The sequence below is a fragment of the Passer montanus genome, unplaced genomic scaffold (assembly GCF_014805655.1).
Source record: "Passer montanus isolate IOZ18808 unplaced genomic scaffold, ASM1480565v1 scaffold170, whole genome shotgun sequence".
Taxonomy (NCBI): domain Eukaryota; kingdom Metazoa; phylum Chordata; class Aves; order Passeriformes; family Passeridae; genus Passer; species Passer montanus.
In genome coordinates, this window is record NW_024364271.1 from 214,178 (window position 1) to 241,647 (window position 27,470).

The window sequence follows — 27,470 nt, forward strand, 5'->3', positions numbered from 1 at the left end:
CAGTGGGGGTAGGTGGTAAATCTTGATGTGAGATACAGTTAATTTGCAACAATTGGTGGGTTGTGATAGGAGCTGAAAGGTTTAATTGCATCCCACTTTGGTAAATTACAGACACAGATATTTGACTGATTGCTCAAATTTACAGTGGTGTTATCTGTAATTATAGAATCACAAAGAGTTATCAAAATACCCAAAATCCAATTCCGACATATACAAGTACAATTTTGGCTTTTCATCAGGATACATTTCAAAATGACAAACAATTTGTTCAGTGTCAAACAAATGTCTTGGGTCGTAAGGGTATTACTTTCACAAATAAATCCCTGTTGTTTCTGAACAACACATGCACCAACATCAACAGCTTTGTGCCCATTTTGTTGGCTCCATAGTCTATGTTCTATCAGATATAGTTTCATGCTGATTTAATACTATCACAATGATTGGTTTTATGGTGTATCTCAAAGTGCAAAATGATGTCTCCTTTTGATCCATTTAAAGATGGAATTTGTTGGTTATCATTTTCATCTCTATGAATCCATTCCTGCATACAAAAGGAGATGTTATTGTGTAGTGCTACTGCTGATATATTTAGATCAGGCATAGCTACTTTTAGAATTACATATGCATCAATCCATAGACACCCTGTTGTACACAATTTCCACATTTTGTGCTTAACAATAATGAAATCAAATAATAGTTCTATACTGTGTTTTATCCAGAGGCAAGATGTGAATATGGGTCGTATAAAATTAAAATTGAACCAATGGTCTGGTTCTGACAATTTATAGAAAGATTTCTCATTATTTCTTGGTTTGAAAAAATCAGTATAGTGTTTATTAATCTTGATGGGACTTTCTGGGACAGACCCATTGATTGCCCCGTACCCTATTTTTATTTCCGCTCCTAGTGTTACAATTATTATTATTCCACTTATTTTCCCATGAAATGTCTTCCATCTTCACTTATCTTCTAGATGTACCTCATTTCAGTGTATAAACAAAGTAGCAAGACTTAAGCATGCCTTATCTTTTTGGCAGGATCCCCCAGTGTTCCAGTACAATGCAGTGCATGATCCCAAGGCTTTTGTGTTTGATCTGGAGGGATTATATTTTCTCAATCAAGAGGAAAACCAAGACTCTGTTGGAGCTATATAGCTGATTTCATTGCCATCAATGTAGTTTCTTTTTCTTCTGTAAAAGAAAATAAATAAAATGTTTTGATGGGGAAAGTGGAATTTTCTGTGATGCAGGGTAAATCCACTGTGCATTGATTTGGTTTTTTCAACACTCCTATCAGTAGCTTCCCAAGGAAGTAAGCCATAGGGTTTAGTCAGAATCACAGGCACAGTTCCCATTTGTGGTAAATTTACCATATTGGGTTGTCCTGGCTGTAATGCTATCTGATATTTTCTTTCATTGGAAGGTAAAGCATCAAGTTCAGCTTTTGCAGAGAATGCTTGACTCACAAATTGCCAATTATTCAACTGATGAAGCACTTTGGAAAGTCAGGTATCCCACTGAACATTGTGTGTCTTAAGTCTCCTTTATAATAATCCCTTAGGTCTTTCTACCATCCCATTTTATCTGAGGTAATTTGGAGTGTGTAATACCCATTACATTTCTTCTTGTTCAGCCCATCCTTCCGCCTTTGTACATGAGAAGTGTGAGCCAGTATCGCATTATGGGGAGTAAGTAGACTCAAGAATGAAGATCATAACCCCTGCACTTTCATCCATCAACATTTCAGCACTCAGTCACTGTAGGTAAGCTGGAAGACTACTGCTCTACTACTGCTCTACTACATTCTGTGAGGATAGGTTGGTATCCTGCAGAGGATTTGAATGGCCTGATCCAATCAATTTCCCATGTAGACCATAAAGTTTTCCCCTGATTGATGCTTTAGCAGGGTGATCTGGTTGTGTTTTAAGCTGCATTGATGACATTCTATAAGAATAGCTTGACAAGTTTTTCAGTCTTTGCTCTGTGCAGCAAAATAACATGTGGATTTGCCATTGTGACCTAATTTCTGATGTGACTTGTCTCCCAATTCATACCACTCAGGATTTAAAGAGTTCCCTATTTTTAGTTCCCTAATTTTAGTCAAATCTGCCTTTTCATAACAGTTTGTGCCTGGTTTATTGCCCTTGTCATGAGCTTTCACCCATCCATTTTAAATGATGTTTCCTTGTCTATATCAAGAAGTAATTGCCAGTCTTGAGTTCTCCAAACTGAAGATCTGCCTACTTCCCAGTTCAGACATTTCCACTGACTGGACCAGTGTGTGATGCCTATCTACACAGCATAGGACTCCACAGATATAATTTTTCCTCCATTTTGTGCTGCCAAAATACCTGTCCTTAATTTTCCTACTTGTGTACTACCTTCACCTTCTTCTATTATTTGTTTGCCAGTGTTAATGTTTAGTGCAGCAGTCTTACATTGCCATTTACCATTTATCTTTTTTGCTGAAGCATCAGTGAAACACTTTGAAATAGGTTACTTGAAGTGCCCTGTTCAGCAAATCCCCATTCCGTTATGACAGGGTTGTGGGGGTATACTGGTCCCAGTGATTGATGGTTTTAATTCCTGCATTAAGGTTTTGACTGCCTCTTCATGTTCCAAATTCCACCTCCACAGTTTTCCCATTCATAAAAGTGAATATAATGTGCAAGCAGTGGTAGAAAATCCAGATACTTGTTTTCTCCCACCATATCCTGGAGTTCTCATTAACTTTTGTAACTCTTTCCTAGATTGGGGTGACTGCAGCTGTTCTGTTTTTCTTAAGGTGTTTTCTTACTGCACTGCCTGCTATCCTCCAAGTATCCAGAGTCTTTGCTTCTTCACTTGGCCCTTGACATATGTTCCTGTTGAGGTCTCACCTTCTTTATGCAGTGCTTGCACTGTTACTGATGCTTCCCCATCTTTTCAGGCAAATCTCCTGTGATTACAATATCATCTATATTAACATAATTTCACATTTGAGGAAGTGAGACTGTCTGTAAAAGTTCAGCAAGTTCAGCAAGCACAGCATGAGCAATCATGGGTGAATGTTTATACCCCCATGGGAGTCTGCTAAGGTGCATTGGATACCTTCCCAAGTAAAAACAAATTTCTCTTTATTGTCTTCCTGTAAAGAGACCATAAAGATAATATCTTTTCTATCTACTGCTGCCATCCATGGATGTGTGGCTACTTGTACCTGCTGGGTTTGCAGCATTGGGTATTGCAGCTTTTAGTGGGGCTGTGTTGGTATTTAAACACAATAATCCATAGAAAGTCATCATCTCCCATCTTATTTTCGAACTGATGAAACCAATGGTTCTGAAGACAGTCTGTCATTTTTTCAAATCAGCTATAACTTCCTAAATTCTGCTCCATGCTGTGACAGAAATTTAATAGGGAGGATGGTGGGCAGGTTGCAGGTGTATGCAACACCACAGATGTTGCATACAATTCTCTTTTCAAAGCTGCCTCATCCATCATCTTCCACACCCTTCTGGATTTTCCGCCTTGCATATTTCTCCAACATTGTGCTTCACAAGGCATAGGTAGGGCCTGGTGAAAGGGAAAGACCAAAAGGGTGAGAGGAGCCAGGGTGGAAGACACAAGGTCTGGTGAGTTGTTAGAAGATTGAAGCAGACTGTGAAACTTGACCCTTTCGGCTATGTTGGTGTCATGTGTTTCTTAAATTAAGTCAAAATCCAAGAAGTGACCTGCCTCAAAGATGACTTTGAAATTTGGAGTTTGTGGTTTTTGAGGTGGAGGAACAAAATTACTGTGGGCTACTGCAGCCTGTGGCTAAGCAAAGCAGAGCAGACAAGTGGTGCTGTGGTTGTGGAGACTAAGGCAGCTGTGGCTGTAGTTTATCCACAAGCGTGAGCACTGATACCTTCTGTGAAATAAGGATAGTTAGCACTGAGGGAGTGCTCCAAAGCTCTTCTGGAGCCATTGATCATGCACATTACAAAGTGCACAGGAGTGTGTCAGCTTAAAAGAGTGTTGCTTGATGACCGGTGAAGTTGACCAAATCTCACCTTCAGAGGAAGCTGGAGATGAAAACAAGTAATGAAATGTGTGCCAGATAAGTTACACAGGATAAGCCTGGAAAATGATAAACGTAAAGCTTATCTTTAGAAAGCAGGGAAAGGAAGAGCCAGAGACTAAAGGAACAAATAATCAAACAAGCTTCAAGGACAAATGGGATTTGTCAAGTACAAATTGTATTAAACTAGCCTAATTTCTTTCTGTGACAGGATAAAAGGCCTTGTGGATTAGGGAAGAAGGAATAAGAGTCTGTAAATCACAACTTCAGGGAGATTTTTTTCATGGTTACTCTTGGAGTTCCCATAAGCACGCAAGGAAAATACACTCTGGGTACATCAGTCCTAAGCCACTTCAAAAACTAAAGGGAATACTTAGTAGATCACTGTCACATTGAAGTATGTTTCAAGAGAGAATGTCCCAGAGATGTGTCATGGACCTGGTATTAGTGTTGAATATTCATTCAGAGTAAATTTCAGTGAAACATAGCTGATGAAGTAAACAGCATATTTATTAAATTTGCAGAAAACACCAAGCTAAGAGAGCTGCACACAGTTTTCAGGACAGAGCTAGGATCTAGACTATTCTTGGTGTCTTAGAGAAGGAGATAAGACAAAAACACTGGGTGAGTTCACAAGGAAAAACCCTACACTCAGATATTAGAACCTGCATGTCAAACCCCACAAACCTGGAAATAGCTGCTACACCATTAAAAACCATGGAGAAGATCTGGAAGTTACCATGAATATGAGTTAATTTTACGGCAAAACCACAAATGTATTGAAATGTATTTAAAAAAAATGCTCTTTGTCTCCAATTTAGATGAAGTTTTCTTCCTCTGCTCAGTGCAGGTTCAGCTGGAGAATGGTGTCCACAGTGTTTTGAACACTTTTAGCACTTAAAGAAAGATGAAGGTGATGGAAGTAAGGTGGAAATTTTATTTTCGTCTAAACAAGATTAAGGGAACAAGGCTTTTTTGATCTAAAGCTCATTTCCTTAAGAAGATTTTGCCAGTTTTGCAGAAGAGTGAGATGCCATTCCTGATGAATGATAAATTCTTTTCACTCTGTGACTTTCTCAGTCACCAAAAGTTTAGTGATTCTTTAGTTAGAGTCACCTTTGTCTGAGGGAGAAGATTTTGGCAGTTTTGCAGAAGAGTGAGATGCCATTCTTGATAAATTCTTTTCTCTCTGTGACTTTTTCAGTCACCAAAAGTTTAGTGATTCTTTAGTTAGAGTCACCTTTGTCTGAGGAATACAGACATGTCAAAGTACAACCTAAGGGTGTATGGTGTCCTTCCCTGTGATCATGTGTTAAAAGCCAACAGGACTGCAAATTGAAGATAATCGTCTGCACAAATGTGCTAAAGACCCGTGTGACAATTACTAATTCTAATTAAGTAAAGGTCTAATTCAGTATTTTTGGTAATGGAACACTAAATGCAATAGAATAAAAGAATATTTTTTTCTCAGGTTTTCACAGGTGAGTTAGACTAACCCTGCCTGCGTGCTTAGCTTGATATCAACAAGGCTGTTGGCAAGTATGCAAATTAAAGGGGATGGACAAGCATGGATTTACAAGAGGCACTAAATGGTATCAGTAGAGTAAAACCAATACATTATTGTGCCATGTGATGTGCCAGCACTCTTTTAACTGCACAGTCTCTTTGAATTCTGTCATTATGATCAGAGTTGCAGATAGGGAGTGGTGCAAGTCTTCATACAAACAGGATATTTTTTCTTGAAGTGTAATACCACTCAACATTGAGCACCTCTTGCCATTAAAAGTAGAGGCTTTTCAACTGGGTTCCTTCCTGTTTTCTGGAGCCAGAAATATTCTACATATAATACAATAATATGGAACTCCCTGGGCCAGAAGAACCACAACAAGGAAGAAAAAACCAGCTGAACTTTCCTGGTTCCACTGTGCTCCTGGTGGAATTGCAAGACAAAAAGTTCAAACCCTAAACTGATTTCAGGGTTTTGAAGCATCTATTTGGTGATTATTTCAGGTCTTCACTAAAGCTTTTGACAATAGTTTTAACATCAAAACTCTCTCAGAAACATGGATGTATAACATCAATAAGAGGAATGATTTGTGCATTGCCAACCTGTTCTTTGCATTCACATGTTAAAGGTGAAATGCATATATTTTCTGCCAATCCATGGCTTTTGAACTACCTAGCCTCCACTAAGTCACTTATCTTTGCTGCTATCCTATCATTAGTTATATGTAAAAAATATAGGTGCTTCTCTCATGCAAAAAGGAATCCCAATAGCATGTTAAGACTCTTCTGGCTTCAGTTCCAATCTTCTACCACTTTCAATGCTGTAAGTAAATTCTGGTTTCTGTAAAGGGCAGGTTGAACATAAACAGGTTGCAATTAAAAAATGGTTTGACATGAACTTGTGGCTCTTGGACAGCATTTCAGCAGGCACAGATCTGCAGCTCACACTGAATGGCATGTGCTAAATTCCAAATCATGATGTAGCTGTGATACATATCTACAACAGACACAGATTGCATTAAGAAATTACACTTTTTTTTTCTTGGAGCAACTGATATAGCTGGGAAAAATACGTTTTCAGGCACAAATTTCTCTGCAGACAAATAAAATTAGGGAGGTTTTCTGTGGTTTTACAATAAAATAATGGGTCTAACAAAAAAAAATAATTTCTCCTGACAGATTTACCCCATTGCAGCCTGGGCATCAGGACTTGTCAGTGCTTGCTGGTGGTCTATGCTGGGACTGTGCTGGCATCTGCTGTGGGACCCTTCATGGGGACTGTGGTCCACCCAACCCAGTGGAAGCAGAACAAGACAGGAATGTGGTAGCAGCTGGCAAATGAGGAGATAGAAGGAAAAACCTTGTATTTGCCTCCACAAACCCCGTATCTATCCTGCAAACCCCATCAGGCTTTAGTTTCCCCTCAGGTGCCCCAGCATTGTCCCTCGTTTGGACAATGTCCTGCCATCTCTATCCAACCAGGCTTCAGCCCTCTTGCTCTTGTCCCATCTTTCCAGAAAGGCACCACCCCACCCCAGCAGCAGCCACCTGCTCCATCATTGCCAACAAGCAGCCATCACTTGCCGCAGACACCAAAGATAAAAAAGGAGGAATGCCACAGCTCTTCTCTGAGTTCAAGTGCAAAGTGTTGCTTTCCAGGGAGAGAAATTATAGCAGAATAAGCCATACAACTGCAAGATTGATTCAAAAGTGCTAAGAGAAGCAACACAAAATATGGACATTCCCTCTTACAGTTGAAATAAGCATCTGAAATTATGAAAGGGGTCTAAGGAGCTACTTTTCAAAAGGGCAAATATTTTAAGTCACATGCTACTTTTGCAGACTTGCTGACTTCAAGTTCTGAATGCTTTGCTCAAATCCAGAAGTATTTAATGTCCTGCATTAACTAGACTGTATTTCCACAAAATACAGCCTAAGTACTGCTTCTTGACTCCTTCATATATTTAGTTAGACTTGAATTTGTGGTAAATACAGAACTGTGAAATTTTTGAATGCTGAGTCAAGCTCCTAATGAGGAAAACAACAGAAGTTATAAGAGGACTGGTATGTACAGAGAATCTGTTTCATCCTGGAGCTGCTTCCACCTCTGTCTTTTCCTGGGTATAAGTCTGGGGAAATGGTGTCTATTCAAAAACATCAATTTCTACAGCAAGCTGGTGTACAGTGAGTGAGGTGTTCCACAAGGCGGTGCTGGTACTCCAGAGGCTGTATACACCAGGGGCTGGTTCTTGTGGAGCAAAAAGTGTCATCCTGTGCCCAGAGTAAGGGCTTTGCCTTGCAAACAGCAGGTCTGTGCCCTAGCTATTGCCTCAATCCCTTTATTCAAGGAAGCCAAAGCAATATTGCCCTCCACTGGTCCTGAAACTAGTTTAACTGCTAATGTGAGTTGGACAAAATCTTTGTTGGTACCATCAGGGACACTTTGAAACCAGAATTTGACTCATATTCCTGGGGCATTGGTGGTGTCCCATCTGTGCCAGGAGCTTTTATTTTTCAGGCCCAGCTGTGGAGGCACAGTCATTACAAGTGGCACAACATGGCTGTGCAGCCAGAGTGGGGTACAAGCAGCATAATCTCCTGTGAGGGATCTTTGGTCAGGAGATCTGTGGCTCAGCTTCTGCTAAAAGCAGATAGCAACTTCACTCAGCATGACTTCTGGCACTGTCCAGCCTGAGCCTGCCCAAAGATTGGATTTGCTGTTGATAGTGAACAGTGACATTGCCATCAGGTAAAACCTGCAGGTCCACTAAGCATTTCAGATTTCTAAAGTTTGTGATACTGTGTTGAATACCCATGTTTTCAACTATTATGTCTGCTGCTTCTCACTGCTGGCTGAGAGGGAGGTGAGGTACAGAGATTACAAAACCTCAAAGTCTTACAGGCACCAGAGGTGGCTCTAAGGCACCCAACAAAGGCAGCCTCACTTAAAAAACCCAGACAAACACCAGCATCCAACAGCTTCATGCTAACAGAAAGAGGCTTTAAATACTTCCTCTCGTGCTTTGAGGACCACCTGAGGACTGTGCAGGCAGCACAGCAGGCAGCAGGTTTATTCCTTGGGTGTGAAGGTGTGTGAAGGCATTGGTGGGTTTCACCTGTGTGCTGGTGGCGCAGGGGAAGTCTGTTAGATTTTAGGGATTTCTGGTGTGGTGAGCAGCAGTGGAAAGATTAACTGTCCTGGCATTTAAGTGACCAAAATTAGGCTTCCAGTGAAAAATCCGTTGAAATAAATAATAGAAATTCACATCTATCTGGGTTCTACAGCTTTTCAGACTATTTGGGGAGGCTGAAATTGGGTGTGTAAATCTCCTTGAGTACCTTGGGCACTCTGCAGTTGTCTTAAGGAGCTCTGGCAGTTGTTGGCTTTGCCTCCCTAGTTCAGTCTTTTAACCTGCTGTTCCCAGCAGCACTTCCATGAATAAAAATGTTCCTGGTTTGCAAGGCATGCTTCCCAGAAAATTACTCTTCTAAGCACCCACAAATCTTACTTCTCTCTTGATACATCTAGAATAGCTGTGGGAAATAAGTCTAAGACCACTGTGAATGGTTGAAGTATGAAAGATTTTAATATTGACACATTTATTGTAACTTATCGCAGATCAGAAAAACTTATTTAATTTCCACCATTGATTTCTTTCAATGAAGTTGGAAGAGGTACATGGGAGCAGTCTGGATGTCAGAGCAGTTTTTGCAGACTTAAGGACTTAATTTTAGAATAATTTTCAATAAGTTGCTAGGAAAGATTATGGGCTGAGGGTTTTTGCAGGATATTAAGAATTATGTCACCCGTTCCAGAGCTATCTGCAAATCCTGTGCTGGTGTGATAAATAACCCCACACTTGTCAAAAGACAGGGAGCAACCAATGTCCTTGCAGACTAAAAGAGGTCTGTTTTCCAGACACTGAGGTAGTGAGAGCTACAGTTGTTGTTCTAATGCTGTTAATGGGTGACTGTATGCTAATTAGTCAGATTAACTAAGCGGGTGAGTCATGCACTAACCCTTCTTGAGAGAAAGTGCCCATTTTGAGATGCTAAATGAGAACATAAATGCAATCAGGTAGAGAATTCTTGAAAGATAAGACGAGAGCAGACCTGCTTGTTAATGGAGTTAGTGAAATTAATTCTACTCTGGAAGGGGGTGCACATTTTCATGTTCAGGGTTCATTTTAATGGGGAAGTGTTCAAAACCTTCAGATCTATTTAAAGCATTTCACTAAGTGGCTTTAATGACCTAACATAATCAAGGAGATTTCTAGTATTCTCTGTTATGTTTGCACCTTGGGAAAGATTTCTTTCTTTTTTCTTTTTTTAAATTTTTTTTTAATTGGAGTCATTCAGATGTTTCAAATGAAGTCAAAACTATAATATTGTGAAAAAACACAAAGCCCTCTCATCTGTGATTGATGGGAAAGTATTAAAAATGTTTATTGTGAGTGCTCAAGCTATTATACAGAAAAACTACAGCCTTGCTACATTTGAGAAGTTGGCATCAATGCTGACAGGAACCACAGGTGTGGTTCTGATGTGTTGGGAACCACCACTGAGGGTAAAGGAAAGAGGGCTGGGGTGCCCTTCTGTGGAGAAGATCTGCATCCTTTTTTTGGTGTGTGCCATCCCTTCCTGTCAGGGTAGCCACCCACTATGTGTGTTTGCCTATTTTTACATTTTTTTATTCAGTACTCATAACACTGTAGGCATCAAAGAAGTGTAGCAGTGGTGCTAGCAGCCATTCCACACTGTGTGGGATGCTTTAGGTCCTGAGCTAAACAGGGCTCAGACAGCCAGGAAGCCCCAGTCTCCTCTCTGAAATCCCTGTCAGCTTCCCAAGTGCCTGACATGGTGAGAGGAGGAAGTACCAGACCTGGCTCCCAGTAGCTGTTCAGTGATGCAGCCTGTGCATGGCATTTATTTATGGCAGCACCCACAGCAGCCCTTTGGGCACAGTGAGGCTTGTGGGGACACCCTGCACCTGCACATGGGAGCCAGTGGGAAAGCTGGTCAGTGCTGCAAGGAGGCCACTGAGGTAGGGAGAGTTACAGTTGTTGTTCTAATGCTGTTAATGGGTGACTGTATGCTAATTAGTCAGATTAACTAAGCGGGTGAGTCATGCACTAACCCTTCTTGAGAGAAAGTGCCCATTTTGAGATGCTAAATGAGAACATAAATGCAATCAGGTAGAGAATTCTTGAAAGATAAGACGAGAGCAGACCTGCTTGTTAATGGAGTTAGTGAAATTAATTCTACTCTGGAAGGGGGTGCACATTTTCATGTTCAGGGTTCATTTTAATGGGGAAGTGTTCAAAACCTTCAGATCTATTTAAAGCATTTCACTAAGTGGCTTTAATGACCTAACATAATCAAGGAGATTTCTAGTATTCTCTGTTATGTTTGCACCTTGGGAAAGATTTCTTTCTTTTTTCTTTTTTTAAATTTTTTTTAATTGGAGGCATTCAGATGTTTCAAATGAAGTCAAAACTATAATATTGTGAAAAAACACAAAGCCCTCTCATCTGTGATTGATGGGAAAGTATTAAAAATGTTTATTGTGAATGCTCAAGCTATTATACAGAAAAACTACAGCCTTGCTACCTTTGAGAAGTTGGCATCAATGCTGACAGGAACCACAGGTGTGGTTCTGATGTGTTGGGAACCACCACTGAGGGTAAAGGAAAGAGGGCTGGGGTGCCCTTCTGTGGAGAAGATCTGCATCCTTTTTTTGGTGTGTGCCATCCCTTCCTGTCAGGGTAGCCACCCACTATGTGTGTTTGCCTATTTTTACATTTTTTTATTCAGTACTCATAACACTGTAGGCATCAAAGAAGTGTAGCAGTGGTGCTAGCAGCCATTCCACACTGTGTGGGATGCTTTAGGTCCTGAGCTAAACAGGGCTCAGACAGCCAGGAAGCCCCAGTCTCCTCTCTGAAATCCCTGTCAGCTTCCCAAGTGCCTGACATGGTGAGAGGAGGAAGTACCAGACCTGGCTCCCAGTAGCTGTTCAGTGATGCAGCCTGTGCATGGCATTTATTTATGGCAGCACCCACAGCAGCCCTTTGGGCACAGTGAGGCTTGTGGGGACACCCTGCACCTGCACATGGGAGCCAGTGGGAAAGCTGGTCAGTGCTGCAAGGAGGCTGATGCTGGGCAGAAGTTCTGAGAGAATGATGCCCAGGGGGGTTTTGTGGTCTTCAGGACCTCCTGAAAAAACACAGGCCTTGCCACAGCCCTGGGTGCTGAATTCACCATGAAAATATCTTGCCTCGAGCTTGCTTTTGAGCATATTCTATTGACTCATTATTTGCCAGAAATAGTCTTTTTTCTTAAATTATTTTTACTCTTTTAGTGTGATAGCAAGGCAGCAGCTTGGCAGTAGAACTGCTGGAAGTGTTTGTTCCACAACCCTGCCTTCTTTTCTAACCCAAGCTCTTCCCAGTGCCACTGCAGTGGCCACCAGTTTCCAACCTAGAGGTGGCTGCACTGAGGTGATTGGTGAAGTGATCCTTATATATATTTTCAATTCTCTGAAGTGCCTTGAGGCTTGCAAAGGCACTATATAAATCAATTAATAACAGTATCAGAGGTCAGTCAGCCAATAAGAATACAATTTAGTTTAATGAGAGATAAATAAGACAGACAGAGTGAGAGGGAAAGGGAGCTATGATTCTACAAACTGGGTCTAACTACTCCAGCTCCTGGCTTTATCACAGTGATCATCAGAAACACAAAAGATAATTGTGTCATTGCCATTTCTTAGTCCAGTGTAATATCTATTACTGGTTTTGATGTCTTACTCAGCTCTGTACCAGTATGATTTTAGGAAGAGTGTACATTATTTTCATGAAAACAAATATGAGCATGAGGAAGCATTTTTCCCTTGCGTGCAATTCCTACTAAAGAATTTACATTCTTCTAATTTACTGGTTTACTGCACCACTTAGTGCACTCCTGAGATGTGCAGAATGTCCTCGCAGTTAAGAATGTGCAGATGAAATTTACCCTTTTTGCACTGAATCACTCACTCTTCCCTTGGAAGTCACCATGCTCTTTCCTCCCTCTAAATCTCCTTTAACCACTCTTATAAAAGAACAGATTATTCTGCACAGTTACCAAATGGATCCAAAACGGATGGTTGGCAGTTTATTTGGGTTTTAGGGTACTTATATATTTTTGTAACCAGTCTGGTACTAAATAGATGAATGGAAAGACACTGTTTTACATTTGATTCTTTCATTTATATGAGACTGTGGATGTCAGAATGAAAATTCTCTATTGTAGCCCCAGACAAAATGCTGGGCTACACCACCATCATCAAATCAGTATTTGTTAAGTTGCCAGAAGATGCAGAGAACATGGAACAATAACCCTGAGGGGGGCAGGACAGGGGACTGGGGAGCCCTGTGTGGCTAAACAAGGAGGTGTTCCATGTTTGTGCCACAGCAGAACACAAGCAGCACAGCCCATCGTTGTGTCTGGGTCCACATGGACCTGTTGGAATGCACTGAACAGAACCTTGGGCCCCACTGCCTGGGATGTGAAGCCTTAAGAGCTGTCAGAGAAGGCAGCAGCTCCTGTCCAACCTTTGCACATGCTCTTCCTGTGGGTCTGGAGGGAGCCTGTGCATTGGCACACATTGGTACATGGAACATTGCTAGGCGATGTTCCAAGGCTCGGTATTATAGAAACTGCCATTAGCAGCAGAGCATGAAACATGTATCCAAAGCAGAATTAAGCACTATGAAGCACTCATAGTGATCAAATCCATAGCTGTAGGGCAAGGCTGACTTGGGTTCAGATTTGACACAGTTTAGTGTAGCATCATTACATGCAGAATTGTCTCACCTGGTTATTCCTAGATTCTTCTTTTTTTTATTCAGCTGTGTCTGCGCTCACTGCATCTCTCTTTGTCTGGCATTTGCCTACATTGTGCTCCAGGGGGGAGCTCCAGGGGTTCTTGTTCAGACCTCAACTTGTGGCTGTGGCAAAGGGAGGCAAAGGAGGAAAACAGACGTTCCTAAAGCTCTTTCACAAGAATCCGAAGCCAAAAGGTGCTGACTTCAAGCACATCAGCACTTCCAATGCTGTGCCCCCAAAAATCCCACTTGCATTTTTGAGTGCTTTCACATGCCTCAGAACAGCAGTCTGTGGGGCTGTCTCCTTCACACTTAGGTAATCCATTTTCAGCCACTCAGACCTGGACATGAAAACATTTCTTCTGCAAGGAGGACTGCTCTTTGTTCTCTCTCCCCCATGCCAAAAAAATCCAGCCCTGAACACTGTGACAAAGGATTAGCTCAAGCTGAGGCCAGGCTTTAATGTAAATAGCCAGACAGAGAACAGAATGGCTTCTTTTATCAAACTTAACATCCCAAAGCTCTACTGATTTCATTGTCATTATGGTGGTGATTAATTTGACCCAGAGTACTGCCACCCACTGTTAAAGCCTTCGCTGCATCCCTGTTGATAGCTCTCATGACAGAGATTACAGTTTGCCACTGCGTTGTCCATAATTAGTACTTGTCAAAATGAGATTTGCCTATGGTAGCCCACTGCTCATGGGAAACCCATTCAAAATTAAACATGCTTTGCAAAACAGAGGACAGTTCATCCTCTAATTGGAACAAATAAGTATAGAATGACAACTCTTTTTCTCATCTGTTAAGTGTTGTTCAGGTCTTAAAAATTATTTTTTGAGTTATCTCCATAGTTACCAATAAGTGCGCTCTGGTAAAGTATGAGGGTGTCAATTCTGTTCTGGATCTGGGTCCTAAAATATTTGCACAGTTACTTCCCTAAAGCAACATAGTTTAATTACTTCATCTGAAACAGGGACATGGTCAGGGTACAGTGGCAGACCCTGACACATGGCCAATGCCAGCCCTGCTGCCCATCTGTGAGTGACAGCAGGCCCTGGGGAAGGCCAGGGCTGGGCACAGCCTGGGGAATACCAGGAGTGACAGCAAGGAGGGGGCATTTGCAAGAGCTATCACTTATCTCCAGGGCATGGAGAAGAGAGGAGGGAGTGAATCCACACAGCCTGTGGCCTGCCCAATGGGCTGCCATGGAAATGTGGTGTTTGTAGTGACTGGGGTGTGGGCTACTCCAAGGCTTATGATGTTTTGGGTTGGACTAGGCATGGAGTCTAATACACAGTTCACTTTGCAGACCAAGGCTACAGCTCTTTGGGGTTTTTTTCCTCCACTGTAAGAGGAATAGCTAGTCTTACTGCAACCCTGAATGCAAAGACTTAGTTACTAGATCCAGTATCACTAAGGATTGCAACAAAAAGTTTTCTTATTAAACTCTGAACTACAGGGCCAGGGATGGAGTAAGTATCCACACTGAAATCAACTGAAGGTGATGTTCAACTACATTTTTTACAGGACAAGCAGGAGAGCTGGTGTTTTTCAGAAGCATGAATACATCAGTCTATGAAAATAATTGCCATGGGCAACTGCCGAAAAACAAGAGCAGGCGGTTCAGAGCATGAAACCCTTGTGCTAGTAAAACCAGACCATCGTTGGAGAAATATATCTTTTCAGTTCAGCTACTGGAAGTGCTCAGCAGCTCTTGAAAACACTGGAATATATCATGGCAAAAGTGAATGCTTGGAGAATAATTCTCAAGAGGTGATGATGTGCCAGACATAATTCTTCACCAATATCTTTCATTTTATTCCACTAGAAGAAGAAAAAGCGCTTAAAAGACATCAGTAATTTTGTTCTGAATGCCCACTGATTAAGTGCCACACTTTCTTACAGCAGGTTAATTAATCACAGTCCTGTATGTAAACTCCATTCACTAACATTTATTGGATTCCCCACCTGAATTTTGCACAGCCAGATGACAGCTTTCGTCCTTATCTTCAGTGGAAGCACTGGTAAGAGGGGTGTGTTTTGTCTTCTGCCAAAATATCAATCTGATCAGTTGTGACCTGGGCAAGTTATAAGGAGGTTTCCTAGGGATGGAAAGACCTCATTGCAAAGCTTCAGTCCATTGCAATCCTGGGCTGCATTACTGTAAGTTAGACAGAAACCTCCTGGTCACTGTGCAGGTGGAGATGTGGGCCAGGTGGAGATCAGCTAAAAAGGGAAAACCAGAACTGCCAGTGGATATAAATTCTATAGTCAGAGAGAGATTGAGTCACAGGCTTAGAGAAAACTGAAGACTGGTAGTCTTTGGGTTTGCAAAAAAAAGCTGTTGCAGTGTGGGAATAAACTGTTCTCCTTGTTTATTCCATTGAAAGCAGGAGAAGAAAAAGCAGCTTTAAAGATTCTGTCTGTTGTGAAAGTTTTAGATTATTTAATTATGGACTTAGACTTTTGGAAAATATTTGTTTTCTATTTTGGGTTTTTCCAGGAATCACCTCTTTAAACTAATGAGACATTGAAGCCAGACATTAGGAGGCATTTTCTGATGATGACGGTGACTCCATCCCGTCACACATGGCTATGAAGGTTAGGCGAGTCAGCAAAAGTCTGCTGGGAGCGCACCGGACATCGCGGCCCCGCTGTGCTGGGAGGGAGGCAGGGGATGACCTTGGCAAGCCCCAGCCAGTGCTGCTCCCTCTCACTCCGGCAAGTCTGAAGATTTACTTTCACCCTGAAGGTAATCAGTCAGTCGTGGTTTTGACCTACAGTTTAATGTGCTCTCTTGCTATAGTTACAGACATCCTCCTTCTGGTTATGCTCCCTGCTGTGACTAATGGCATCTTTGCAGTTAAAGAGGTGGTTTTTAAAGAAAAACATCCAAGTTTCCATGCTGTTACTGAGTTAACAGTTTTAGCAAAAACAATGTCACAGCAGTCCTTGCTATGGCCTATGAACTTGTCATTTTTTGCATGAAAATGTGTACATGTATATTTGTATACATTTTGCAAAACCCCTACACACACAGGAAGCAACAATTTTTTTTCTGTTAGTGTTTATGAAAAGGATCATCAGTCTTGGCATTCACTATTCACAGTGAAGCACCTTTTAAGTTCAGCCGCCATTCATATAAAACAGTCTTCGTCAAATTTTCTTGAAAACTGAATTATTTTGCACAAATGGAAACAAAAATGGAAATCAAAGATCAGGAACTGAATACCACACAACATACCAAGATATTAAGGAAACTTTACAAATCTGATCCTGCAAGTGTGATTTTCTGGAAGATGTTTAAGGATAACATGAGAAACCATTTTTTAAAGATAAAACCATAAAGATTTTAAAGACATTTTGCAAAATACTTCAATCATTCATAACTACTCCTTTTAAAAACACTGCAATGATTGAAGGTAATTCTCCAAACTGAAGAGCAGGTTTTTAGATTTAATGAGGGGGCCCCTTTAAATAAATAAAACAATTTTTTTTGTCTGTGTAGATGCTGATGAAAATTTTGGGAAAATGTTACATTCATTTAAATCTCCTTCCCTTGTTTTCACTTTGCAAATACGTTCCCTGTATCTGTTCACCTCTAAGCCCAATTAAATTCAAGGGCAGCAGATCACAAAAGCTAATGCTACTAGACCAAAATTTCTACTCTGTGTGGCAAGAAAATCAGCAGAAAGTAGCTCAAGTTGTTTTTTTTTTCTTTGCTATATAAAACTGCAGATGTCATTTGGATACTAATTGGAGTCATTGTACAATCATGTTAGATGCCCCGTTCTCATTCAATATGTGGCAGGTAACATAGCACCTGTATTCTTCAAGAAAAGATCAATGACAAAAAGGTAGTTTTCTGCTGCAGGGAGAAGACAGACAATTAGAAAATCACTATTTGTATTCAATCTCTGTTTACACCGGTTGACCACATCTCTCACAAGTGCACATTTCTCTCCAGCTTCAGAAATACACAAATATATCAGCACCAGAAGTCTCCTCTCGTTTTAGTTTGCAATTCAGGATTGCTTTATTAATCAACGCAAGATGCATTCATTGAACTGGATTAATCCTGCATAAGTAATTTTGAAATTTCCTGCTGAAGTTATTTTTCATTTCTGGGAACAAATCATTTATTTGGATTTTCATATATCAGGATCACAGAGATTTGCCACAGTCAGATTTTAATTTTAGTTACATCTGAGCTGGCTTATATATTAGGGTGCATAGTTTTGCATGAGAGCATCTTCTAAAATCTGTAATTGGTGTGGAACACTGACATGCACAGAATACATCTGACAAGGTCCAGAGAGTTAGGTTCAGTTTTGCTGATCAACATCTATGCTGCAGATTAACTGAATCTTTTATGGCATTACAAGCCCTCCAGAATTCATTAGTGTGCTTTCCCTGCAAACCACCCTGACCTCCAGTGTTGCTGTCACCGCTTCCTTGGACTGGACCCGAGGGGATGAAACACTGACTCCTTTCCACTGCTGCACCAGTAACAGAAATTAAATGTGTATCTTAAAACTGCCCTGGAGTGTGTGCATTGGCACTTTCATTGGGCCCTTTAGCACTGCTTGGGATTTCTTTCTCCTTTGTCTGTACCAGAAAGCTCTATTTAAATTGAAATATGGCCTCTCCCTTAACAGCAAGGGAAGTAGAGTACTTCGTTGATGAGTGATTATAATACAATAGAAACCAGTATATATAATGAGGTTTGGCATGGATTTTTCTCAGAAATTGGCTCACAGATGCAGCTAGCAGAGGAAATCATTGTATTAAAAACAGAAAGGGGGATAAACACATGAGGGAAAGCAATACCAGCTTTTGAGAGGTGGGTGCAGAGTACCTTCAAAGACAGCACTGTAATTCTTGAAAAGCATATTTTTCAAACGTCCTCATAGTCATTCTTAAAGACATGGGTACAGGTTACAAGTCATCAGCAAATCGTGGTGTCACACTTCTCACCCAGAGGATGAGACCATCAAGCTCAAGATCAGGGAAATATCTTCAGTCACCAATCTATTGTTTTCCAGGTCCCAGTCTGCAAAAGTACCTAGGCAAGTCTGTCATGCTGAGGATGAAATGGAGAAGATTAAGGTTTGGCAGGAAGTACAGCAGAGAAAGAGAACAATGGAACAGTCCATGTGTCCAGCTCCCAAAGATGACTCTCATTAGAGAATCAGAAATGGAAAGGGCTCTTCCCTCCAATGCAGCTGGGACCGGGAATTGTGGCTCATCTGCTCTTCTTGTGCTTCCCACCACCAGCATCAGCTCTGGTCCCTTGTCACAGGTGCTGGCTGTGGCTGGGTGTTTGCCATAGCCCAGGCCCTGCAGAGAGGTGTCACTGGGCATCTCTTTGATAGGTTTTGTTGTGATGAAGTCTGTGCATTAAAGCTTGAACACTGCAACACCTAAGTACTCTGCTGATTTATCTAGGTACTTGACAGCAGGACTACTGAAAATGATTAGCTGAATACCATCACCCAAGGGCTTTTTTAGGTAGTTTCATATTTATCTCATATTGTCTTCTATTGAATTTTCTTATGTTTCGCTTCTGCCCTTTGTATTGCCTTTGCTCTAATTTTATTCCAGCCCTGCTCTGATATGTGCTTCTCAAAAACCATCTTTGCTTTCCTCTTTAATCCTGATTTTTTCTTGATCCTCAAAAACATACCTCTCACAGTCTCGTTTTTGATTTTTTTCCTTTTACTTTGTTCCCTTCCTTTCTAAATCACATCTCTGCCCATTGCTTCCAGTTTCTCCTCTTTCTCCTTCTCCCACATTACTTTAAAAAAAAAAGCATAAATCTCCCTTCCTTCCTCTGCTGCAATAAACTCATTAATGAAACAATTTTATTTATTGTGCTATCTTAGTGCTATCCAGTACAGCCCACACCTGCTTTAAACACAGGGGCCACTTTGCTCAGTGCACTCCCCTGGTTTGCATAGGCAGAATCTGGTCCCTGACAAAAGTTTGAAGGGACAAATAAACAATGCATGAATAGTAACTGGCATTGATGATTCTTCTGCTTCCTGGTAGAACCTCCTGCTTTTACCTTGTCTTAGCCTTGCAATACCTCTTGTCCCAACTCCTCTACAGCACGCCCATGCCAACACTTCCCCTCCAAGAAATGAAATACACATAGTTAGAAGGGTCAGTTGCCAAGGGAGGAACATTTTGAAGAGATATGAAGTTGCCACAACAACAAGCACTGAATTCCCCAAAGCAAGACTGGTCTTAACAAAGCAGGTTCCTTTTCACTTACTGTGGGACAGAGGAACAGAGGGAGCAGCACAAGGCAGAGGCATTTCACAGGCATGCAGTGGCTCCTCCAGTGAGAGCAGGCACAGGGGTGGAGCTTTCCCTGCTGGAAAAAGGTGCTGCTTTCCCAGACCAGGCACTGTGCTCCAGGGAAGACGGACTCACTACAGACCTGCCTTTTACTGTGGTCACTGCACTGACAAGCACTGAGTAATGGCACTTGGAAAACAATGAGGCCATTATGTAACACCAGAAAATAAAGGAAGTTCACACATCTACATGATAAAAAAAGTTCCAAAGAATTTAATGTAGATATTATTTATACATACACTTTATAAGTAGGAATATGGCAGACAGTTGAATTAGTACATAAAGTTTTATTTAAAGTTTCCCCCCTACAAGCAAGCTTCATTTACACAGTCTAGTACTGTACAAAATTTACATTCTTTGTGTGACTTATTTAGTTAGAATTGTTTCCTTGGTCATGCCTTCCAGATAGATAGAAAGATTTTTATACAGTCCTCATAAATCTTTAAATTATCTTGGTAAAAAAAAGGAACCATTTAAAAGGACAAGAAGTATCCTTTAAAAATGGTACATTTTAGTAGAGACTGGTGAACAATGATCAGTGGCAGACCTTTTAAATGTCATACAAGGTTTCCTCATTTAGTATCTTAACAGTTTCCTTTTTTATATATATTTATATTTATATACTTTCAACAGGAAAGGAAAAAAAAGTAATGATTGCACCAAATATATTTTACAAGGGATCCCTTGGATCTGAACAATATAAATAAATACAAAACCAACTAAGATTGCACTATGTAGGAGAAATGGATTGAGATTTCAGGATATACACTCCACCTTTATGAGTTCCTTAGAGATGCTCACTGGAAAACTCCCCAAGGGCACATTCAAATATTAGCATCTTCAGATAATTATTTTGTTTAAACATTTTTTTCCAGGTGTGCAGCTACCTCATCAATTGTATTATTGCATTTGTGTGGTACCAGTCTTTACTGCATTACTCCAATTTTCAAGTTGTGTAATTCTGCTGCAAGCAAGGGAGTTGCAATAAAATTGGACTGATGCCAGAGAGAAACAGTCCCATGATATTTGCTCTCCGTTATTTATACTGCTCTCAAGCATCAATATATAGTGTAATTTCTGTGTACATTCACCCTTTTCTATTTTGCAAAGCAAATAATGAAGTCTTTTTCCCATCTATTGCCTCTGCAGCTGAAACCAACCTCCAGTAGCTGCCTGCTCCTTGCTTAATGCACTAGCATTAAGTCCTGTCGTGAAAGATATGTGCAGGGATGAAAATGCAGGATTGGAGCGTCCTTTGCTTTCTATCTGGTGCAGCCAGCTACAACTAGGCAAATTAAAGGCCGGATATTTATCTGACATTAAGTATATCCATTGGCTTAGAAGGAGCAATGTCAGTTTACACCAGTAAAGAGGATGGTCCTGAGAGTAATGGATGCAGCACTAGTAAACCACAGTGGAAGAATTATGCACATACTTTAATGAGGTGCAGATGATTATGCCTGCTAGCTGTAAGGTGGTGAAGAATCAGGCTCAGATTTTGTCACTGCTTTTGCAAAGCCAGGACAGAAAGACATAAGCTTAACACATAGACAGTCTGATTTGTGCAAGCAACTATGACTTCATGAAGCAAGTCCTAAATGCTACTGGTCCCATGTGGGAGCATTCTGAACTCACTTTGCAATGTGTAAATAATTACACAGGCTATAAGGCAGTGGAAAATCTAGCCTTGTATTACTTTGGATTAATAGTAAAACTCTCTCAGAGTGCATCTTAAGATCAACCACACAGGACTACTTTAACTACTTACCAGTGTCTCTCCAACAATGTACATAAGCATTTCAGAGTCCAAAGCAATACATTTATGATTAAATGCAGTCTTCTTGTCTTTGGAAAGAACTTGCACAGATGCTGATATCTAACAGGTTAGTGAAAAGGAAGTAAGGTTTCTGGTGCTTTGTGAAGTGGTCATAGAAATAACTTACTTTACAAAGCCAGATTTTAAGCTGTAGGATCCAAATTCTGTTATACTAATGTAGAACCAGTCATTCCATGTGATTTCAGTGAAATGGTTCTGACTTTACACAAGTGTGATTAGCAGAATTTGATCCTAATCCCTAAGCTGCTATTGCAAGAAGTGCTCTGTAAAGCATAGCTTTCATTGTAGTCTGCTTTCTGCTGCACTTGCACATAGGGACTTTGAAGGCAGAGTGTATTAGTTGCCAAGCTGTGCAAAAACTGAATGATATTTCTTTACCTTTTATAATCTTCTGATGCTGTGTTGCTTGCAGAGCATATGAAGTAGTTGCAGGTTAGGATTACAGAGGAGGAGACAATTCTGCAATGCAATGTGAGCTTTTCACTATCTGAATTCTGAAACATTCATGAAAACAACATCCTCATGACTTCAACACAGATCACATGCAGGTAGATACAATGCACAATACTGATCTTGTCTCTTCAGGCTCTATTTGAACAGTTAGCCATCTTTTTTTTTTTTTAAAGTTAAATTTGATGTGAGGAATGTCTCTGCAGCAGGAAAAGTTTAAATCAGTCTGAAATGGCAGTCTGTCAGCATGTAATGTTCGGTGTGTTTTAGCTTCTTGCTTCATAAGACACCGGCACCTATCTGAGATGGGACAACACTTGCTTTTTCTTTTCTTTTAGTTTGCTCCTAAAGCATAAACATGGAATGAGGGGTCAATTATGGTAGCTTTGTTTTAACAGGAATTCTGTTCTAATAAAATATTTACGTCACCCGTCATTATTTTCCCAAATGCACTCAGTGTTCATGTCAGTGCTCCTGGCCCATCACTTGTTGTACGGAACGCAGGCCGGCAAGACCACAGTCGAACACGCAGGTCCTGCTAGGGGCTCCGCAACGTCACCTTCCAGCTCTGTCCAAGTCCCTTTCTCAGGACTGTAGCAAATAGTAGAAGATTTGTAGGCTCCCTGGTAGTAGAACAAAATGTCACATTAAATGTGGCTTTGGTAAAATCCAAGTCACACATCATCTCTAGCAATGTTTGAAAGTGACTCGAGGTCACTCTAAATTAGAAGGTCTTCAAGAGGTTTTTGTTTTTTTCAGCACCCAGCCTCGGAAAATCAGTCTCCTTTACAAGCACCCCATAAGCAGAGCTGTAAGCATACAGTCCCATCAATCACTTTTTCAAAATTCCTTCTGATTTTTATATTACTCCATATTGGTGAATAGAGTGTAATAATAACTTATCTAAATAGAGAAGCACAAAGGTGAAAAAACACTCCATGTTCTCCATAAGCTGAAAACCAACGCGAGCCTGCCCCTGTAGCTAATTCCCCTCTTCTCTCCATCCTAACCACATACTATAAGAACTCAGAAGGAATAGAAAGGTGATGGTAGAAAGCAGGTACACACCATACTCCAGCTGTAGCCTCCTACAAGGTAAATACTGTCATCAAGGACTGCACAGCCAGGGCCACTGCGACCCTCCAGAATTGGAGTCTGGAGGATATTCCACTGGTCACCTTTTGGGTCGTAGCACTCCACAAGCATTACGTCGAGATGGGAGAAACCTGGAAGAAGGCATTAAGAAAAAAGAACATGTGTTATGACACACTGTTTTATTACTTATTTTACTGTTACATTTATTAAATTACAGTTACAATTATACTACTATGATTATAACATAATTGTTAAACATTTTTTTAAAAAATATTTTCATATACATTTAAGCCAACTTCTGTAACATTAATGCTTTGTTATTTCAAATAAATAGTTCAAATAAATCTGTTGAAGGTTTTTACCATTAGTTCTACAGTCTTCTACAAATCATGAGTCCATATAAAACCTGCCCACATCAGGAAACACTCAGGAATAACTTATCTGTGACACAAGCAGATTTAAACAAAATTCCTCCTTGTCTATCAGTGCTAATACAAGTTTGAACATGTAGGAAAAGATTGTCCTGGCAGTCTTTCTCAAAATTCAGCAGATCTAATCTATTCAAAATTGAACAGATTGAATTTTGCTCAGAAATCAATGTCTAACAAGTCCAGGGAGAGCTTAGACAACTGAAGCCGCTTGGTTCTAGAGGGACAAAGTGCTTAGCATGATGGACATGATGTGCAGGACCAGTTTCAATTTTCCAGCTGACTTAAGGTATACTCTAAAGCACACAGCTGGGGTAAACTCTTTAAGGCAACAAAAAAAACCAAACAACTAAGCCACAAAAATGGTGGTCTCATCTTTCCCTGGTAGGCCAAAAAATGCTCCAAGTGACTGCTGCTGTTTGATCACCAAAGGGCAGAGGGGTTTCAGCTCAAGATTCTCAAGCTGTATCTATCAGTTAATATGAATTTGAGCCAAACACAGACATTGAACACAGGAGTCCTGGTTCCTACTCTAACATTTAGGCAACTCCCTATTTCAAACTACCTTCTTTATCAGAGCACTGCAGTAAAAGTATGCCTTTCTTAATATGCTGAAGTGGTTTTCTTAATATGCTTCTGTCTTCTCTTCAAGGTATGATGGCAAAGAGAAGTAAGATTTTCTGTAAAATGGGCATTTGGTGATATCAGCACTTCACAAGGGAGCTGCTTGCTTGAATATTATTTATGTCAGGAATGAGTATGAAATAATATGAAATAATTACTTGCTGCTTTAAGGTTTTCAAGGCACCATAAAAAGGCCACTGTTGTGCCCCCAGAACCTGTCAAAAGCTCTGTAACAAACTGCAGTATGCACATGACCAGCTGTGATGTGGTAAATGCACAGCTAACACTACTACACAGTTCAGCTTCACAAAGGAGGGCTCTGCCATGGAGCCCTGCTATTCTCTGCCAGTGGAGAATTTGTAACATTTCATCCACACTTCAGTCCCCTCCCTCCTCCCTGTCCTTGCAGTTCTTCCTTTTGTTTCATTGTATAGGAAAAAACATTTTTTTCCAAAAAGTCCTTTTACCAGACAGCCACATCTTTCCAGAAGCCTGGATGTTAAATACCCCTCACAACAGTGAACAATTCAAGCATGACAAAGGCACCCAGGACAACAGTTGTAGAGGCAGAAATGCAAGGCTTATTAGAAGCAGGTGAAACTATGTGGGGAAAAAAAAAAGAAGGTGGCAGAACAGAAGCAATAAGCCTCTGCAAACCAAAACGTGTGCTTTACCTTGAGGAGACCTGTGACAGGTTTTACTTTTGTAGGAGGAAAAGCCAACACAGCAAAGCACTGAAACCTGGCAGTTGTTTATGTGCAAGCAGGTTTTTCCCTTTTCATCTTACAAGGTCCAGTCCATAAACACCCATCCCAGCTGGGGGTGGATGGCACAGCAGCACTGAACCTGCCTGCAGGGGTTTATGCACCAGTACTATTTATCAGGGAAAATCTACATCTGGGACTTTGCTCCACAGACACTCAGATCTCAAAAGCAGCATTTGGCTTTACAGTGTCATGGGGACCCAGGGACTGGAGTCAGACATGACCTGGTCTTACTGGCAGTTAACACATTTTTTTACTTTTTCTTCTATATCATGATTTTGTCTTTTGTTATTGGGAGTCTTTTATTTTTTTGGTTTTCAACATTAAAGGAGAAAGAAGAAAAAAAGTGAATATAAGCTATCAAATATTATCACAGAAGAAAGGAGCAGGAGGTGTGCTTTTTGTCTAAGTGGCTGGATTAAGAAGCATCTTTAACGTCAATGACATAGAGGTATTAAGATAAAATTACCAAATGCCTAAGCAATAGTTATTTTAATATGAGACCTTTTCAAAAGATGAAAACAAGAGACCTCTAAAAAGAATTATAATAAACAAGCTGCATTTAATACTAAAAAGGGATTTAAAGAGCCTAGTCCTAATATTTAATGGCTGGAAGTTTGCTTTTTTTTTTCTCTTCATTAAATCAGGAGCTTGTTTTTTGTGTGTTGCTCTGAATAAAGCTCTCTTTAACTGCACATTTTGGAAAATGATTTACAGAGGAAAATATTGCTGGTACTTTCGGGTCAAAGAATAATCTGTTTGTTTCATTGAATTCTTGGTAATGACAAATTGTCCATGCCTTTGAGTAATGGAAGCTCCCATTTTTATTATCTAAAGCATTCATTACTCATATATTTAATGTACTGTTATAATTTTAAAATAATTTGCATAAAATGTTTTTAAAATTGCTGGCTCAAGTGTCCTGTTAAATTGTGTTGCTTGGCTTTCAATGTATTCAACAGTGACTATCTAACAAAAGTATTCTTTATCAGAGATGTGGGACACTGAGATACATTTTCGCTATTAAAAATGTGACCTTTCAAATGGTTTCCTCCAATTGCATACAGTCGATCATTCATCACAGCCAGAGTGTGGATTGCTCGTTTTGTGTTCATGTCCTGTTTTCGGGCCCAGACGTCCATCACGGGGTCATAGCAGTACAGCCAGGGGACGTATTCTCCATTGTGAACACCTCCTGCAAAGTAAACACACATTAATATAAATAAAGACATTGTGCTGCAGCAGGAATTTAGCTCTCTGCTTTTGGGGTTCTGCGGTTTATTTCTTTTTTATGGTGGTTTTTGGTTGGTTTTCTTGTCACACAGCAGCAATTATTCAAGACACTGGCCTGAAATATATATCTTGCCATTGTGAACGGCTCCTGCATGGGCCGCCAGGGGTTGTGGTAGCGAGGACACGTAGCGCCACTCGTTTGTCTCCAGGTTGTAGCACTCAACGCTGGACAAGTAGCCAGTTTCGTTTCTTCCACCGATGACATACAAGTTCTTGTCAAGGCGGCAGGCGTAGAAACTGGCTCTCCTGGAGGACAGGGCAGAACAAAACAAACAAGCCAACAACAAACCAATTAGCCATGTCAAACATTTCCTTCCCCTCTCCAGCTGACTCCCTGAGCTAAGAGAGCTGCTCCCTCAAATGCTACATCAGAGAGAAGTAACTTCCAGGAAGCTTCACATGCTTACAGATGTCCTAGAGACTGTGGTTGCTTTGCTAATCAAATACACAATACTCCATGTCAAAAAATACTTAATTTTTTGTGTCAAAACAATTAGGCACACATAAAACTGCCAGAAAATACCCCTTTTCAAAGCTGTTTGTTTCTTTTTCACGCCTGTGAAAGATAAAAAGGTGCTCATTAATGTATGGGGCATTACCTTGTAAGGGATATAACAACTCAGTAAGACAAAGTGAAAAATGAGGTAGATAATGTAACAATAATAAATTATCTTGACATTCACTTTCTTTATGGTCCTTCAAGGGTCATTGTTCCCAATTTACTAAGAGAACCACATCATCAAAATTTTTCTTCAATTATCATTTTTTTCTTCCTTCTGCAGTACTGCAAATAGAACAACTTTCCTTATGCTAGCCACAACACTACATTTCCACCCTTTAACTCAAATGAGGTCTGTCTCCATCCAACTAACCCTGAGAAAAGTTTTAGCCACCTGTCTGCTTTTACATGCAACTCAGGTGAGTAGGAAAACAATTAAGTTTTCTGGCCAGGACTGTCAGATATATATTAGTTTGTCTTCCTTGTGCCTCCAAAATCAATGGTGAGGATTTGTTGCTGAAGTAAAAATTGAGCAGTAGATGATTTTGAGAGACCTTGGTTGGTGTAATCCACTCCAGGGAAAGCTCCCTGGATCATTCAGCAACAGGAACGTTTACTAGAGTAAAGACCTTTAATTTCAAGCTGCAATAACATGAGAAACAAAACTGCAAAAAAGCACAGCTGGGCTAAGATGAAAAG

General features: G+C 40.5%; 1 protein-coding gene across 7 annotated transcripts in view; it reads right to left on the reverse strand.

Moving 5' to 3' along the window:
• Positions 1-1,157: 1,157 nt before the first annotated feature.
• Positions 1,158-27,470, reverse strand: part of KLHL14 (kelch like family member 14) — an 82,363-nt gene continuing 56,050 nt past the window's right edge. For 3 of the 7 annotated variants that reach the window (XM_039704246.1, XM_039704245.1, XM_039704244.1), the window contains exons 6-9: positions 26,328-26,518; positions 26,016-26,174; positions 23,137-23,294; positions 19,971-22,691 (exon numbers count right to left, since the gene is read on the reverse strand). In XM_039704246.1, the coding sequence (XP_039560180.1) occupies positions 22,551-22,691; positions 23,137-23,294; positions 26,016-26,174; positions 26,328-26,518 (649 nt within the window). In that variant the 3' untranslated portion in view covers positions 19,971-22,550. Of the gene's footprint in view, positions 1,191-19,970; positions 22,692-23,136; positions 23,295-26,015; positions 26,175-26,327; positions 26,519-27,470 lie in introns of those variants that run through there. The other 4 variants (XR_005627009.1, XR_005627008.1, XR_005627007.1 and 1 more) reach the window with 4 other exon arrangements.